General features: G+C 34.4%; 1 protein-coding gene across 10 annotated transcripts in view; it reads right to left on the bottom strand.

Moving 5' to 3' along the window:
* Window positions 1-18,565, bottom strand: part of DLG1 (discs large MAGUK scaffold protein 1) — a 288,677-nt gene that overhangs the window by 136,036 nt on the left and 134,076 nt on the right. For 7 of the 10 annotated variants that reach the window (XM_082625021.1, XM_082625022.1, XM_082625024.1 and 4 more), the window contains one exon: window positions 11,555-11,653. The exons of the other annotated variants lie outside the window; for them this stretch is intronic. In XM_082625021.1, coding sequence (XP_082481147.1) covers window positions 11,555-11,653 — 99 coding nt within the window. The remainder of the gene's footprint in view (window positions 1-11,554; window positions 11,654-18,565) is intronic. 10 annotated transcript variants of the gene reach the window in all.

The raw sequence follows: 18,565 nt of genomic DNA on the forward strand, positions 1-18,565 counted from the left end.
ATCAAACAACAGCAACAAGACTTGAGAATAATCTATGTGAAAGTTATTTCAAATGAAGAAAAAAAACCCTTCCCTGCACCTCACTTTAAGTGACACTTATCAAAAGACATGGTTCTAGATCTCTCTCTACCCTCACTCTACCATTCAATGACTTTGAATATACAGATAAATCACAAGTATTACTGAAACTTATTTTTTCCATCTGTAAAGAGATATACCTTTACCCAAGAGGGCTGTGTGAGGACCTAGTGAATATTAAAAAAAAAATGTGTTGTAAACCACAGAAACTTATTGCTAATCCATTATTACTTACTAACAATATATACCATTGTGTATGTTTCAACTTAGACAATAATGAAGTCCTATAATTCACTTAGAAACGGGGGTGATTAGTAAGGGGGCAGGGATATACCAGAAAGAGAAACTTAACAAACCCCTAAAGAATATGACCCATGAATTAATAACAAGACTTAAGAAACATAATTTTGCTCATCCAACTTTTACTATTTCATTAATAAAGGGCCTCATAGGGTCCTGCTGCTGTTAACACACTGCAGCATCCTTACACAATTTCAGAGCACAATATTACATCTTAAAAATTTTGTGTTAAAATAATTCTAAGATCCAGTTACTTAAAAACAGGCCAAAATTAGGAGTTTAGAAAATGCTTTTATGCTGTATACTATATTTCTCCTTCTTAGCATGTATCAAAGTTTCATTATATTATTGGCTTAGTGTCTCTTTCTCCCCTACTAAAGTATAAACAAATGTTTTTCAAACACAGAACTCACAAACCCCAGAGAATACATCTTGGATTCTAATTTGAGACACACTGCATTAAAAGCTAAGTGCTGTCACTTCAGTGATCACCCTAAGTTAAAGTGATTGTAAAAACAAATAGGGTGAATTCTGGGAAGATGGCAACACAAGAAGTCCCATAATTTTGTCTCTCCACCTAGATAACAACTGCACTGGCAAGAGCTCAACTGCCAGTGTGACGTAACTATTTTGGAATTCTAGTCTATTGAAGGCTTACAACTCCCAGGGGAAGTATTAGATGGCAAGCTGTGGTTAATCCAGTCAATTTCAGTTCTTAGCACAGTAGCAGCTACCCTACTCCCACTCCTCTTAAGTGTTCCTGGAGAAGCTGGCACAAAGCCTGCATAAACCGGGGTGGAGTGGGGATGGGGGTGAGCAGCAAAAAAACACCCTGTCTCCAAATATAGGGAATCAGTGCTCTTACTGCTGCTTCTGATCATGGAGGTGCAAAGAGGCAGTGGCCATTGTTGCTGAACCTCCCCCAATTGATGTAAATCTCTCCCTCTCTGACTGAAGTGACTCCCAGGAGATTTAAAGGGCAAGTATCTCCCCCCACAATTTCATTTTTCTCTCCCTTTTGAAAGCCAGACATTGAAGATTAGAATATTCAAAAGCGAAGATCTTAAAGTTATACCGTAGGCTGATTTTTAGCACAGAGATAGCCTACAGCAATCAAAAAAACAAAAAACCCAGCAAACCCTAGGAAAGGGGAGAATCAGGTTTCCAGAGAAATCATAAGATTCAAACGTCAAATTTTCAACAAGAAAAAAATCACAAGGCATGCAAAGAAACAGGAACATATGGTCCATTCAAAAGAGAGAGAGAGAGGAAAAAAGAAACTGTCTCTGAAAAAGAGCTGGCGGCATATCTATTAGACAAAGGATTTAAAACAACCACCTTAAAGATATCCAAAGAACTAAAAGACAAGGTGGACAAAGTCAAGAAAATGATGCATGAACAAAATGGAGATAAGAGATAGAAAACCTAAAGAGAAACCAAAAGGAAATTCTGAAGCTGAAAAGTATAATAACTGAAATGAAAAATTCACTAGAGCAGACCGGAGCACAGAGAAGAATCAGCACACCTGAAGATAGGACAATGTAAATTATTAAGTCTGAAAACAGAAAGACTGAAGAAAAGTGACCAGAGTCTAAGAGACTTGTGGGCCATCATTAAGTGGACCAACACACACACTGTGGGAGTCCAAGAAAAAGAAGAGAGAGATCAAGGGGCAGAGAAAATGTCTGAAGAAATAATGGCTAAAATATTCCCAAATTTGATGAAAGACATGAATATAAACATCCAAGAAGCTCAACAAACTCAAGGTAGGATTAACTCAAAGAGATTCACACTCAGACACATTATAATCAAACTCCTGAAAAGACAACGACACGGAGAATTTTGAAAGTAGCATGAAAAAGTGACTCAATATACAAGGGATCCTCAATAATATTAATAGATTTTTCATCAGAATTCTGGAGGTCAGGAAGCAGTGGGTTGGTATATTCAAAGTGCTAACAGAAAAACACTGCCAACCAAGAACCTTGTACCCGGCAAAACTATCCTTCAAATATGAGGGAGAAATTAAGACATTCCCAGATAAACAAAAGCTGAAGGAGATCATTACCAATAGACTGGCCCTGAAAGAAATGCTAAAGGGAATCCTGCAAGTTGAAATGAAAGGACACAGGACAGCAACTTGAGGTGTTTGGAGAAATAAAGACCTTGGTAAGGATAAATACAAAAAAACTCTTATTATTTTAATAGTGTTTTGTAACATCACTTTTTGTTACCTACATGATTTAAGAGACTAATATTTTTTAAATTATATTTAAAAAATTAGTCTAAAAGCTACTTATTAGTACAGAAGTGAAGTCAACATTAGTAAATAACTAAAATCAATTACTAGTCCAGAAGCTAGTATTATAGTAACTTTGCTTTGTAATTCCACATTTGTTTTCTACATAATTTAAAAGATGAATGCATTTAAAAATTGTTAATTTATGTTTTTGTTCATACAATGTATAAAGTTGTAATTCTGTGACATCAACAACTGAAATGGGTGAGGATGGAACTGTTAAAAGCAGTAGAGTTTTTGTACATTACTGAAGTTAAGCTGGTTTAAATTCAAATTAGAGTGTTATAACTTTGGGATGTTAAATGTAATCCCCATGGTAACCACAGAGGAAATAGCTAAAGAATATACACAAAAGGAAATGGGAAAGGAATTTAAACACTTCACTACCAAAAAATCAACCAAACAAAAAATAAGACACTAACGCAGGAAATAAGGTACAAAAAACCTATAATGAATACCGAAAACAAATAGCAAAATGACAGAAGTCTCTCCTTATCAGTAATTACTTTAAATGTAAACTGATTAAACTCTCCAATTAAAAAAAACAAACAAACAGCAGAATGGATAAAAACACATGACCCAACTCTATGTTGTCTACAAGAGACTCTGTTGAGATCCAAAGACACAAACAGATTGAAAGTGAAAAGGTGGAAAAAGATATTCCATGCAAATAGTAACCAAAAGATAGGACTGACTATACTAACATTAGACAAAATAGAATTTAAATTTTAAAAAGTTACAAGAGACAAAGGACATTATATATTAATAAAAGGTTCAAAACAGCAATAAGATGTAACAATTACTAACATTTATGTACCTAATGACAGACCATCAGAATCTATGAAACAAAAAAATGACAGAATTAAAGAGAGTAGACAGTTCTACAATAATAGTTGGAGATTTCAATGCCCACTCAAAATAATGTGTAAAATAACCAGACAAAAGATAAGTATGGAAAAAGATGACTTAAACCATCCTGACCTAACAGACATATTTAGAACATTCTGTCCAACAACAGGATACATTCTTCTCAAGTGCACTTGGGTCATTTTCCAGAATATACCATATATTAGGCCACAAATTAAGTCTCAGTAGATTTAAAAAGTCATCATACAAAGTACCTTTTATGGCCAAAACGGATGAAGATAGTAAGCAATAATAGAAGCAAACTAGAAAATTCACCAAGCTGTGGAAATTAAACAACATACTCTTAACCACTGAATCAAAGAAGAAGTAGAAAAGCAAACTGGAAAAGACTTAAATGAAATGAAATGAAATGAAAACACAACATACCAAAGCTTATGAGACACAGCAAAAGCAGTGGTAAGGGGGAAGTTTACAACTACACGTTTACCTTAAAACACAAGAAAGACCTCAAGTCAACAAACTGAACTTTACAAATCAAGGAACTAGAAAAAGAACAAACTAAACCCAAAGTTAGTACAAGGAAGGAAATAATAAAAATTAGAGCAGAGATAAGTAAAATAGAGAACAGAAAAATAATAGAGGAAAAAGACCAACAGTTGTTTTTTGAAAAGATCAACAAACTGACAAACTTTTAGTTAGATGGACTAAGGAAAAAAGAGAGAAGACTAAATTACTAAAATCAGAAATGAAAGTGGGAACATTATTACTAATTCTACAGAAATAAAAAGGACTATAAAGGTATTATGAGCAAATGTAAGCCAACAAATTGGATAACCTACACAAAATGGACAAATTCCTACCAAGGCTGAATCATGAAGAGAAAATTTAAATAGGCTTTATAATTAATAAGGAGATTGAATCAGTAATCAAAAATCCCCTGACAAATAAAAGCCCTTGAAATCTGATTGCTTTCCTGGTGAATTCTACCAAACATCTGAAGAACTAACATCAATTTTTCTCAAACTCTGCCCAAAAATTAAAGAGGAAGGTACATTCCCTAACTCATCCTATGAGCCAGCATTACCCTGATACTAAGGTCAAAGGCAAGGACACTATAAGAAAACTGCAGACAAATATCCCTTATGAATATTTTTTTTCCTTTTTTTCAGTACGCGGGCCTCTCACTGCTGTGGCCTCTCCCATTGTGGAGCACAGGCTCCGGACGCGCAGGCTCAGTGGCCACGGCTCACAGGCCCAGCCGCTCCACGGCATGTGGGATCTTCCCAGACCGGGGCACAAACCCGTGTCCCCTGCATCAGTAGGCAGACTCAACCACTGCGCCACCAGGGAAGCCCCCTTATGAATACTGATCCAAAATTCTCAACAAAAACTGAATTCAGCATCATATTAAGAAGATTATATACCATGACCAAGTGGGATTTATTCCTGGAATGCAAGGATGATTCAACATATGAAAACTGATCAATGTAATACACCATATCAACAGAATGAAGGAAAAAAAGCAACACGATCATCTCAATCGATGCAGGAAGTATTTGACAGTATTCAACATTCTTTCATGATAAAAACGTTTAACAAACTAAGAATATAAGGAAACCACTGCAGCATAATAAAGGTCGTATATGAAAAACCTACAGCAAACATCATACTTTCATGGTGAAAGACTGAAAGCTTTCCCTCTAAGATCAGGAACAAGTCAAGCTGGCCCACTTTCACCACTTCTATCCAACACAGTATTAAAAATCAGTCAATTAGACAAATAAGAAAAATAAATGACATTCAAATGAGAAAGAAGGGAAATTATGTGTCTTCTGATAATATGATCATACATGTAGAAAACCCTAAAGAAACTACACAAAAACCTGTTTGAACTAATAAACTTAGCAAAGTAGCAGGATATGGTCTACACACAAAAATCAGTTGCATTCCTATACAATCTGGAAAGAAAATTACAAAAACAATTCCATTTATAACAGCATCAAAAAGAACAAAATAATTAGGAATGAACTTAGCCAATGAGGTGAAAGATTTGTGCATTGAAAACTATAATGTTGCTGAAGGAAATTAAAGACAACAGAAATAAATGGAAACACATTCCCTGTTCATGAAATATTAATACTGTTAAGATGTCAATACTACCCAAAGCAATTTACAGATTTCATCCAATCCCAATCAAAATTCCAATGATGTTTTCTGCAGAAATAGAAAAATTCAACCTAAAATTCATATGGAATCTCAAGGGATCTGAATAGACAAAATAATTCTAAAAAGGACAAAGCTGGAGGACTCATACTTTCTCATTTCAAAACTTACTACAAAGCTACAGTACTCAAAAGTTTGGTACTGGCATAAAGACAGACATATACCGATGGAATTGAATAGAGACTGCAGAAATAAACCCTCACATATATAGTCAAATTGTTTTCAACAAGGGTGCTAAGACCATTCAATGGGGACAAGATAGTCTTTTCAACAAATGGTGCTGGGAAAACTGGATATCCAAATGCAAAAGACTGAATTTGGACCCTTACCTAACATCATATACACAAATTAATTTAAAATGGACCCATGACCTAAATAAAAGACCTAAAAACTATAAAACTATAAGAAGAAAACACAGGGTAAAAGCTTCAGGACACTGCATTTGGTAGTGATTCACTGGATATAACACCAAAGGCACAGGCAACAGAAGAAAATGTAAACAATTTGAACTTCCTAAAAATTAAAAATTGTGCATTAAATGACACCATCCACAAATTAAAAAGGCAGCCCACAGAATGGGAGAAAATATTTGCAAATCATGTATCTGATAAGGAACTAATTTCCAGAATATATAAAGAACTCCTAAAACTCAATTTAAAAAACTGCAATGCAATTCAAAACTGGGTAAAGGTGAGCTTCCCTGGTGGCACAGTGGTTGAGAGTCCGCCTGCCGACGCAGGGGACACGGGTTCGTGCCCCGGTCCGGGAAGATCCCACATGCCGCGGAGCGGCTGGGCCCCATGAGCCATGGTCGCTGAGCCTGTGCTCCGCAACGGGAGAGGCCAAAACAGTGACAGCCCCGTTTACCGGAAGAAAAAAAAAAAAAAAAAAGGTAAAGGACTTCAATAGACATTTCTCCATAGAAGATATGCAAATGGCCAATAAACACATGAAAAGATGTTTGACATCACTAATCATTTGGGAGCTGCAGATCAAAACTACAATGAGATACCACCTCAAAACCATCAGGCTGGCTACTATCATGAAAAGAGAATATAAGGAGTGTTGGTGAGGATGTGGAGAAATTGGAACCATTGTGTTCCACTGGTGGGAATATACAATGATACAACATTGGAAAATAGTATGACGGTTCCCCTAAAAATTAAGTTACAAAGTGATCTAGTTATTCCACTCTCAGGTATACACTCAAAAGAATTGAAAGCAGGGTCTTGAAGAGGTGTCTGTACACCTATGTTCACAGCAGCATTATTCACAAGAGCTAAAATGTGGAAGCAACTCAAGTTGTTCATTGACAGATGAATGGATAAGCAAAGTCTCATATATACATAAAATGGGATATTATTTAGCTTTCAAAAGAAGGGAAATTCTGATGCTACATATGCTACAACACAGGTTATCCTTAAGGACATTATACTAAGTGAAATCAGCTAGCCACAAAAAGACAAATACTGTTATGATTTCACTTCCATGAGGTACTTGAGTCAAAACCATAGACACAGAAAGTAGAATAGTAGTTGCCAGGGCCTGGGGGGGGAGGGAGGAATGGGGAATTCAGTGTTTAATGGGTATAGTGTTTCAGTTTTGCAAGATGAAACAAGTTCTGCAGATGGATGATGGTGATGTTTGCACAACAATATGAATGTACTTAATACCACTGAACTGTAAACTTAAAAACAGTTAAGGTGGTAAGTTTTACATTATGTGTATTTGATCACAATAAAAAAAATGGAAAACAAATATATGACCTCAATCTAATTATTAAAATGCATCAAACACAAATTGCGGGATATTCTACAAAACGACTAGCCTGTTCCCTTGTAAAAGGTCACACACATAAAAGACAGATTGTGTAGCTACTTCAGATTAAAGTAGACTCATGAAAACTAACTGTGGTCTTGGATGCGCCAAAGTACCTGTTTTTGTTTTTCATATAAAAAAACATTATCAGGGCAACTGGCAAAACAGAATTACAGTGGGTAGTATTATATTAATGTTAATTTTCTGGTTTAGCTCACTGCACTACGGTAATATTTTTGTTCTTTGGGAAAATATTTAGTATTGTAAAGTATTAATATTTAGCGGTAAGAGGGGCATGAATAAAACTTCCTTTTAACTGGTTTACAAAAAATAGTATTATACTCAATTACAGAAGAACAGAAATGGTAAAGCAGATGTGGCAGGTAAAAATATTAACAATTGGGAGATGTGGGTCAAAGTATATGGAATTTCTTTGTACAATTCTTGCAACTTTCTGTAAGTCTGAAATGATTTGAAAATAATATAAAAACAAACCAACAAAAAACCCCAAAACACAAATAGAACAGTGGCACTGCAGTCAGATATTAGTGTGTGGTTTAAAAAGGCTCATCAAGGCAATCCAAGTATACTATTCTATTTAAGATTACTAGTAAAATGAAAATGTATCAAGCCATGTTTTAGATTATACTAATGATCAAATCATTTAAGAGTCAACACTCAAATGTTCTGTGGAACCTGAATTATCCAGAAGCAACAGGATTTCTATACTGGTTATACCTCTAATGTTAACTACTCTCATGTCATGTGGGAGTTATTTGTTAAGTTGTGATTTGCATAAACAGAGAGTAGGCTCCTAGAGGACAAGAACAATGTTACATTCATCTTAGTATCCACATGATTGGAACAATAACAAATAATTGAACAAAAACCAATCCCTCCAAAGCACCTGTTTGCGTGTGAACAGAGACTTTCACACAAACACACAAAATTAGCTATAAAGCATTTTCAACAATACTTTAATTACCCGACAGCTCCTCAAAACTGGTAAAAAAGGCGGTCTAAAGAATCTGGTTTTAAAGCAGAGTATTTATTCTGGGTGTATATTTAATAGGCCAGTATCATAGAGATTATATGATTTTATCTCCAGCAGGAAGAGCTAGCATCTGTTATACAACTACTGTGTGCTCAGTTTCTATGTGGAGAAACTGAGGCTATGAGAAACTGAGTAATGTCCCCACCATCACACAACCAGGCAAGGGTGAGGCCAGGAAGTGGTAGGGTCAGGTGTCACTATAAAGTCCAGGTTCTTTCTGTAACTTCAAAAAGTCATTCAATGTATCCTTTTCTGTACCACTCTGAGTAATAAGCATGATAATTCCTACTGCAGAGGGTTTTCATAAAATTTAAATGACATAATCAATACAAAAGTACTGTGAAAGTTTAAAGTTCTACAAATAATCAAAGACAATATTAAAAAAAATTATCATCTACCTAGCTATTTGTCTGTCCTCAAACTCATTTTAAGTAGTCAGGGAGGCGTCAGCCACCCTTTTTAATAGATGATGGGAGTAGAAACTCAGAGAGGTTAAGTAACTTGTTTGAGTCACAAAGTAGGACTAGAATCTAAATCTTGTATCTTCTGTTTCTACTTCTATTACATCCTGATGCATCTAAAATATAAAGTAGTAGATCTTTAGAAGAAAAATATCTATTTAAAATGTTAAAATCAGGTTATGTATTAGGTGTGGATTTCAAAATTCAATTGGGGACAAATATTTTAATCACTTTTATTAATTTTATAACGTGCGTTATACTCAATTACTCAGGCACACACTTACTTATTCTGGAAAATGAGGCACACCCACAGCTTTCTCACATAAACAACATCAATGGTTAAACTACTCTACTTTTGGACTTCTCTAAGTATATTTAAAACCTAAAATGAAGCTAGGTAGTATAAATAAGCTTCTTCTGTTCATTTGTTTTTTTAACTTGTTCCTTGGTCTACTGTCTCAAGGAAATATGAAACAACACTAATAATACAAATAGCCAAGATCATGTGCCAGCTGCACACACACACTCTTATTCTTTCAATCACAGTCAAACATTTCAAGTAAGTACTATCATCTTCAGTGTTACAGATGAGTAAAGAGAAGATCAGTGTTAAGTAAACTGCTCAGTTACACAGCCAGTTAAGTGGTAGGACTGGAATTCTAAACCAGATCAATCTGACTCTAAGTCCTTTATTTATAACTACATGGCTATGCAATGTCTCAACAATTTCCAAGTGTAGTGTGATGCTAAGTTAGGGGCACTGGAGTAAATAAGTCAGAGAACTCTGAACTGGAAGGACTGGTTCCCTATTGAATATAAGAACAGAAACTACTACAAAATTTCAAAGGATTCTAGAAAACTATTTTAACATCAAAAGACAAATTGAGGTGACAAGAGTAAAATAAACTTTCAAATGTCCTACTTTAAAAAATATTGTACTACTAAATCCTAGTTACTTGGAAAGGTGTTACATTATTACAATAACCCTTTGGCTGCTTATGTAGAATTATATTTTAGTTATAAATTCAATTTCTTCTCTGCAATACAGAGGAAATATCCATCTGGACTTATCTATTCAATTCTTGGTAGTTTTACAATGATTTGACTTTTAATGATTTTCATAAAGGGTCAGAGATTATATAGAAGCAGTAACATAATAACATGGACTGAAGTTTCAGTGTATTACCTATAATTTCCCCTAGAATCCTATTTTGTATAATATTCTTACTGATTTTCATTTTTAGGAGAGGGGAAGGGCACTGAGATGTGAACAATCACAGCTGATAACCCATTTTTTCCCACAATAGGACTTACTTTGACACTGTGTTTTCACAGCAAAAACACCATTTTCACTAGATTTTATGCTATAGATCAATAATAATAAAAATACCTAAAGATGCATTTATTTACACTTTAAATGAGGTTGAGATCTTTCACACCAAAGATCACTATTAGGGCTTCCCTGGTGGCGCAGTGGTTGAGAGTCCGCCTGCCGATGCAGAGAACGCGGGTTCGTGCCCTGGTCCGGGAAGATCCCACGTGCCGCGGAGCGGCTGGGCCCGTGAGCCATGGCCGCTGAGCCTGCGCGTCTGGAGCCTGTGCTCCGCAACGGGAGAGGCCACAACAGTGAGAGGCCCACGTACCACAAAAAAAAAACAACAACAACAACAACAACAAAAAAAGATCACTATTATTATATGTAATAATACTACCATTATTTTAACTTTGGATGACTGTTGGTTGGGTAGTTAATGTCTTAATAAGCCATCCCTTGGAACTATTAAATAAAGCTCTGAAAGCTAAAAACGTTCAGATTCTCTGACATTTGGCTATTGTTTCATTTTATTTTTTGACTGTTATAAATTAACTTTAAAGAAAATGAACTTATGATTTTAGAATAGTTTTAGATTTACAGAAAAGATGCAAAGATACCACGAAGAGTTCCCCACATACTTTATATACATTAGCTATTGTTTTTAAGTAATAAATGTGAAGTATGTTATCCTACCAAGTGACAGAAAGATGAGTATTTCCAAAGATAAATATATACTAGAAAACAAAACGCTATATATAAAATGACCCATCCAGTACAAGATCAGGAGGACAATTATTTTTATTATCTTTAGAAAATAAACAAAATTTCCCAAAGCAAATAAATTAAAAAACTGTTTCAAACAGATTTACAAGTATAAAAGGCATGATAACAAATCTAAGGCGGTTCAATATGATGAAGTTTAGAATGTATCTTATTTCACAGATAACCTAATAAAATGGCAAATATTAACCCATATTATATTAAATCCCAGATATTTAACTCCCTAAAAATACCATTTGAAGCCCAACGTGAATTACCAAATCTAACAAAGAAATAGTTAAAATGATTTGAAAAGAATACAAATGAAACATTAAAAACAAATGAAATTTTTATAAAGAAAAAAGAAAACTAATAAAAACCTGTGGTATGGTGGGTAGGATGACAGTATTCTCAGCAGGGACTGGCAGGACAGGGATCACAGGGACAGTGGGAGAAGAGGGAGGTACAGCTTCTGTTGGCTAAAAATCATCAACGACAAAAAATCAGGAAAAATATCAAATAAAAAGGAAACACATAATAGAAAGTTTTGTCACAAAGATAAATTATAGTTTTCAGAAATAACTGAAATAGGTAAAATAATATATTACTTCAATTTAAATGAGAAAACACTCAATTATACCACCAATAATAATTTTAATGACTCTGTAGTTAAAACGAGTGACTACTCTTTAGATGTTAAATGAAAATAATAAAAGATAATGATTTAACAATACTCCTCCACTGGGAGGCAAGACACTCACTTCACAGACAGACAACAAAATATTTTTGTAGCATTCAGTATATATTTGACTACTTTCCTCCTTGCATTCAAAGAATCAAAAGTAATTTCATTAGCCCATGAGGTAGGCAATTGGGGCCTATAAGTCCACAAACAGAAGATTCAAAGGACTTAAAAACTGAATTTATATCATTTTAAAGAATCTGTGCTGTTAACCTCTACTATCAAGAGCTGTAATAACCTGTCTTAAACCTGCCTGTAAAGTCATTAAGTGGGAACTCTAGTGACATAATTTAAACTAAGAAGTTTTGATATTTATACTCAATTACTCTATCAGGCTTAATTACTATTTTAAAAAAAAGGTGTTAACTGGAACACAAAACAGGTGTCTTGTAACAAGTCCCAATCTCTATAAACTGGATTAATTCATAAATATTTGCTATACCAATGACATATTCTACATATATAAGAAAAACATTAAAATCAAATCTATAAGAAAACAATGTACATTAGAAGACACTTAAAACAGGAAGAACCAATTGCCAAACTTGAAACTATGCTTTTCCTCATTGATAAAGAAACACAAAATAAAATTATAATGTTGACCTTTTGTTGTCAATCAAATCAATCAAGATTTATCAAAAATGTATGGCATCTCTTCAATAATGGTGCTGGGACAACCAGATAGCAACATGCAAAAGAATAAAGTTAAACCACTACCTCACATCCTATATAAAAACTAACTGGAAATTAATCAATCACCCAAATATAAGCATTAAAACCATAAAACTTTTAGAAGAAAACATAGGGATAAATCTTCATGACCTTGGATTTGACAATGGATTTTTAAATATGATATCAAAAGCATAAGTAAAAAAAATCAATTAGACTTTATCAGAATTAAAACCTTTTGTGCACCAAATGGCATTATCAAGAAAGGGGAAAGACAACGCATGGAATGGGAGAAAATCTCGTAAATCATACACCTGATGATAGTTTAACATGCAGAATATATAAAGAACTCCTACAAATCACCACAAAAAGACAATTAAAAAATAGGCAAAGGACTTGAACAGACATTTCTCCAAAGAAGATACACAAATGACCAATAAGCACATGAAAATATACTCAGCATCATCATTCATTAGGGAAATATAAATCAAAGTTACAATGATATATCACTTCATACCTACTATGATGCTGTAGTAAAAAAGTAAAAACAAAAACAGAAAGTAACAAGTGTTGGCAAGGATGTGCAGAAACTGGAATCCTCAAAAACTGCTGGTGGGAAAGCAAAATGGTGCAGTCACTGTGGAAAACAGTTTGGTTTGGCAGTTCTTCAAAAAACTAACCCTAGGATTACCATATGACCCAGCAATTCTACTCCTAGGTAAATACTCAAAAGAACTGAAAAGAGGGACTTGAATACTTTACCCCAGTGTTCTATGATGCATTATTCACAACAGCCAAAAGGTAAAAACAATCCAAGTGTCCATCAACAGATAAATAGCTACAAGATGTGGTATATTTATACAATGGATATTAACTCAGACATAAAAAGGGATGAAATTCTGATACATGCTACACATGGATGAATCTTGAAAACATTATACTAAGTGAAATTAACCCGACACAAAAGGTCAATATTGTGTGATTCCACTTATATGAAATATTTAGAATACGTAAATTCATAAAAAGTAGACTAGAAGTTACCAGGGGCCAGGGAGAGAGGAGTATAAGGCGTTTACTGCTTAAGGGTTACAAAGTAAGTTTGAGATAATGAAAAGGTTTTGTAAATAGTAGACAGTGGTGATGGTTGGGCAACATTGGGAATGTAATTAATGCCACAGACTTGTGCAGTTAAAACTGGTTAAAATGGCAAATGTATTTTACCACAATTAAAAAACTCAAAAAAATTTTAATGCATGGAAACAGGTCCTTTCACAGTGCTGTTGGATATATAACTTCATACAAACTTTAAGAAAAGCAATCTAAGTAATTATCTATAGCTTTAAAAATGTTCAAACTCTTTGACTTAGTAATTGTGGAAATCTATCCTAAGGGAATAATTCAAAAAGCAAATGTCTTAACACTCACTATATTCTTTTGAGCATTGTTTATACTTGGGGAAATGTAGGATATCCTAAATATAAGGTGTTGGAATGGTTGAGCAAATAATGATAATTTTATAAGATTAAATATTATGCATCAGTTGACAAGCATCTGAAAGAACAGCCTGTAAGTCATAAAGGATATTGCCTATGTCATGGCATTAAGTAAAAAAGGGAAGATAAAGCTTTTATTTTAAAAATGGAAAGAAATGTTTGAAAAGTAAACCTCTGAGGGCAGGATTATGAATGGTTTTTCTCCCCTACCTCTTTATTTCGAATTCTACTTTTCCAGTTGTCAACCATGAATACACAGTGATGCTATAATGCTGGGTGAGGGATGGAAGATCTATTCATATTAAGAGAAAAACAATTATTATGATCTTTTACCATCTCATTCTCTAGAAAATAAACTGAAAATGCGTTTCCCATTAATTGTTCTGAAAGATGCTAACAAATTTCAATGATTTTACAAGACTATTAGAGTTGAAGAAGCTAGGGATCAAGTTTAACCCTTCATTTTACAACTGAGCTAGGCTCACAAAAGGTAACCTGTGAGGAATTAGGAAAAGATTTGCTAGACTACTGTTACCTGGATTTCTTATATCCTGTAGAAAGAGATTTTAAGCCATTAGATTTTGTTTCCTTTTTTTCTTTCTTTTTAATGTTCCCAGTCTAAACCAGTTCCCTGTTTGGGATGATGGAAAAAGTTATAGAGATGGACAACGGTGATGGCTACACAACGCTGTGAATGTATTTAATGACACTGAATTAATTGTACACTTAAGAAAGGTTAAAATGGTAAAATTTTTGTTATGTATATTTTACCACAATTTTTTTAAAAAAGGACATTAGGAATAAAGCCTGTGGGTCTTACTTGGGACTCCAGTCACCAATTATACATTGTTCCTATAGAAAAAAAAAATTAAAATTCCATAGTATGAGCTTAAAACAAATAATTTAAATGCTAACTAATTTTCAATGGAATACTTACAACTTTTAAAAAGTGTCTGAAAAACCCAGAGATTCTAACTCCTAATTTATGACAAAGAGAAAAAGATAGTTTTAAAAGAATTTACGTTAAGTGAAATAAGTCAGAGAAAGACAAATACCACATAATCTCACTACAAAACAAAACAAACAAAACAAAATGAAAAGAGACTCATAGATACAGAGAACAAATGTGTGGTTGCCAAAAGGGAGGGAAGCAGTGGGGTGGGGGGGCGGGGTGGACGAAAGAGGTGAAGGGAATTAAGAGGTATAAACCTCTAGTTATATAAGTCACAGGGATGTAATATACAGCACAAGAAATAAGGTCAATAATGTTATAATAACTTTGTATGGGGAGAGATGGTTACTAGACTTACTGTGGTGATCATTTCACAATGTACGTAAATATCAAATCATTTAGTACACCCAAAACTAACATAATCCTGTACAACAACTATATTTCAATAATTTTAGAAAACTGCTGCTGAATCAACTGGATATACATATGGAAAATGAAATGAACCCTAGTCACTCCCTTACACCATACTTAAAGTTAATTCCAGATGGCTTACTGACATAATTAAGAGATGTACAAAAATTAGGTTTCTAGAAGATAGTACTGATAGAATATCATCCAGATCTTGGTGTAGGCAAAGACTTCCTGAATAGGAAAGTACAGGTTGTTGAAGTCGAGCAGGGTGAGGAGAGTCTCTGTGCACAGGGAGTGGAAGGGTGGCAGCAGTCTGGAGCAGGGTGTTGTGGAGTCCGAGCAGGATGAGGAGGGTATCCCATGTGGGCAAGCAGTGGCAGCAGCCTGATGTGTTTTGCTGGATCCCAAGTGTGATGGAGTATCTATGTGGCAGCAGTAGTAGTCTGGCACGAGGTAAAGGGACCCCAGTGGAACAGGGTGGGGATATCTTGGATCTTGAGCTGGGTGGGAAGGATGTCTACCTAGAGCATCGACAGTGACAGGAGATTGCTTACATACAGGGGATTTTTGATCCAAGGATAAGGGAAGCAAGGTTCCTCATGTCAGAGAACAGAGTCACAAATATGGAAAGGGAGAAAATTAGCCTGAAATCTATGGTTTTAGACTAGATTTGGAGGCACTGGTATGACTGCATGGTTTTCAATATATATAAATACAGAAATAAATGCATGTGTTTATATGTACATATATACCCTAGCTCTGTCTACAGAGAAGACCTGGGAGCAGTAACACCTCAATAGCATGAAAATACTTGGCATTCAGATCCTGGTTTATAAATACCCATTCTTTGATTTAAAAAAAAAAAAAGAGGAATCTTTGGAGAAAAGGCTGATTCCAGTGCTAGAGTCTAGCAGGTACAATATGAGCCTAGAATATTCTGCTGTTCCAGAAAATAAGGAGGTGCTCGAAGAATAACGAGGGCATGACAAAGGACACTGAGAGTCAGCTTGAAGGGCTCTTATCAGTCAGATTGGGAATAATTTGAGACTCAAAATAAATAACGATAATGATGGCATAAATCCCACTGAATTAAACAGGACTCCAAGAGTCTACACTGATATAATTACATAATAATTAAATGAATAGAGAGAAGAGGGAGCACTTCCTTACAGTAGAATGCCAATTAAGAAATGCAGAAGGAATGATGGAGTTACAAAATCATCATTTGGCAACCATCATAGTAATAATTCATTCAAGAAACATCAACAAATGTTAAAACTTCCATTGCTGCTGAATGAACCCTCCATTTCATTCTAGTGGAAGACAGTTTGAATGTGAGACACACACACACACACACACACACACACGTATCTCCCCTACAAAGATTTATTAATTACAGTGAAGAAAGGAAGCAGATACTATCTTAAAGTTAACATCACCAGGACAAATCAAAATCATATGCTACCTGATAGGATGTAATAAGAATACATCGCTTCTGTGACATTCTTATCAAAGATGCATAACTTTAACATTAAACATCAGACAAACCCAAATTGAGTGATAAACTAGAAAATAACTGGCTGTAGTCATCCAAAGTATCAAAGACAAAAAAGTCTAAAGTTTATCATTTTTTATTTAATTTTTTAAAACAGCTTTGTTAAAGTATAACTGATATACAAAAACTGCACATATTTAATGTATACGATTTGATGAGTTTGGACATACGCATACACCTGTGACACAATCACCACAATCAAAGTAGGAGACATATCTAACACCTATAAAAGTTTCTTTATGCCTCTATAATAGGGTCAGCTATTAGCTAATTAATAATCCATTTTAACATAAAGAAGACAAAGTTGTATGCTTATATCAAATTTCAAGGCCAAGCAAAAATTTCCTCCATTAGGCAGTTGCTCTCCAAAACCCTTTATGATAAACTATAAATTCTTTAATATTACATTTAAACCTCACTGTAATACTGGCTCAGAGCCTATTCTAAATCTATTTCCTTTCAATACGATAATCTAGAGGATCTGACTACCATTTTTTAAAAATCCTAAAAAAATGTGCACCATCTGAATCCACCCCACTCTCTACAGGGCACTGAGCAAGTACTTTGAAAAAGAACATATGCCCCTGCTTCTTCCTTAAGAAAGGCAAATACTGCTGAGAAACTCTTCAAAACTAAATGGGTACCAACACACACAATTTCCTAGCCACAGCCAATAACCAGTTCAGGTAACACAGAATTACAGAACAACAAATCATTTAGTTCATATGAAACAAAAATACCACACTAAACAAATAATATCTAATCAAATGAAGGTTGAGTAATGAGGAACAGCACAGATGTTAGATATGATAATACATATGAAGAGACAAAGGCTATTTTCAGTGCAGGATTGAGAGCATGGTAAAATTCTGGGGAGTTGTATAACAAGATTCTAAATTGGAAAATGGCAAACTTGAGACTCTAAACAATGAGGCAGCAATATACAGTATCCATTATATATGGGTTATTACAGAAAAGAAGGAAATCACCATAAGTATTTTAAACTTGAAAAATCTTACATACATATTTTATTAGACAATATGACTTTTATGCCATCATCCTTCTTCTGCTCCATTTGTATATATCACTCAATAAGATCAGCTCCAACGAGTTTTAGGTTTTTTTTTTTAAATCTTGACCATGTGACTAACAACGGTCTCAGTTGTTTCTATCCATAGCAACACCATGGAATCATTAGCCTCGAAGGCTGCCTTCAGAGACTTGTTTCCATGACAACAGAGGCTATAATATTAACACTGTCTCAAAGAACACTGCAGAAAATTGTAAATTCCCGGAAAGTAACTGGATTGTACATATTTTTAAAGTACTTTTTAAATGCCAGTATCGAATTGACAGCTTTCTGAAAAATGTTTTAACTAATTTTTAGAGATTCTTGTTATTTATTCACAGCTTTATATTTTAAATTTCATTTAAGATCTTAAAATTATGAAAGCAGCTTTTAAAAGAATTTTGATAAAAAGTGGTCTGAAACCTCATTAGGTATAGCCACATGCTTAATGCGTACTGCACATCTACATTTATGACCATGTAACTCCTTTTCACTTCCAT

This window comes from Mesoplodon mirus (genome assembly GCF_964341445.2).
Source record: "Mesoplodon mirus genome assembly, chromosome: 6".
Taxonomy (NCBI): Eukaryota; Metazoa; Chordata; class Mammalia; order Artiodactyla; family Ziphiidae; genus Mesoplodon; species Mesoplodon mirus.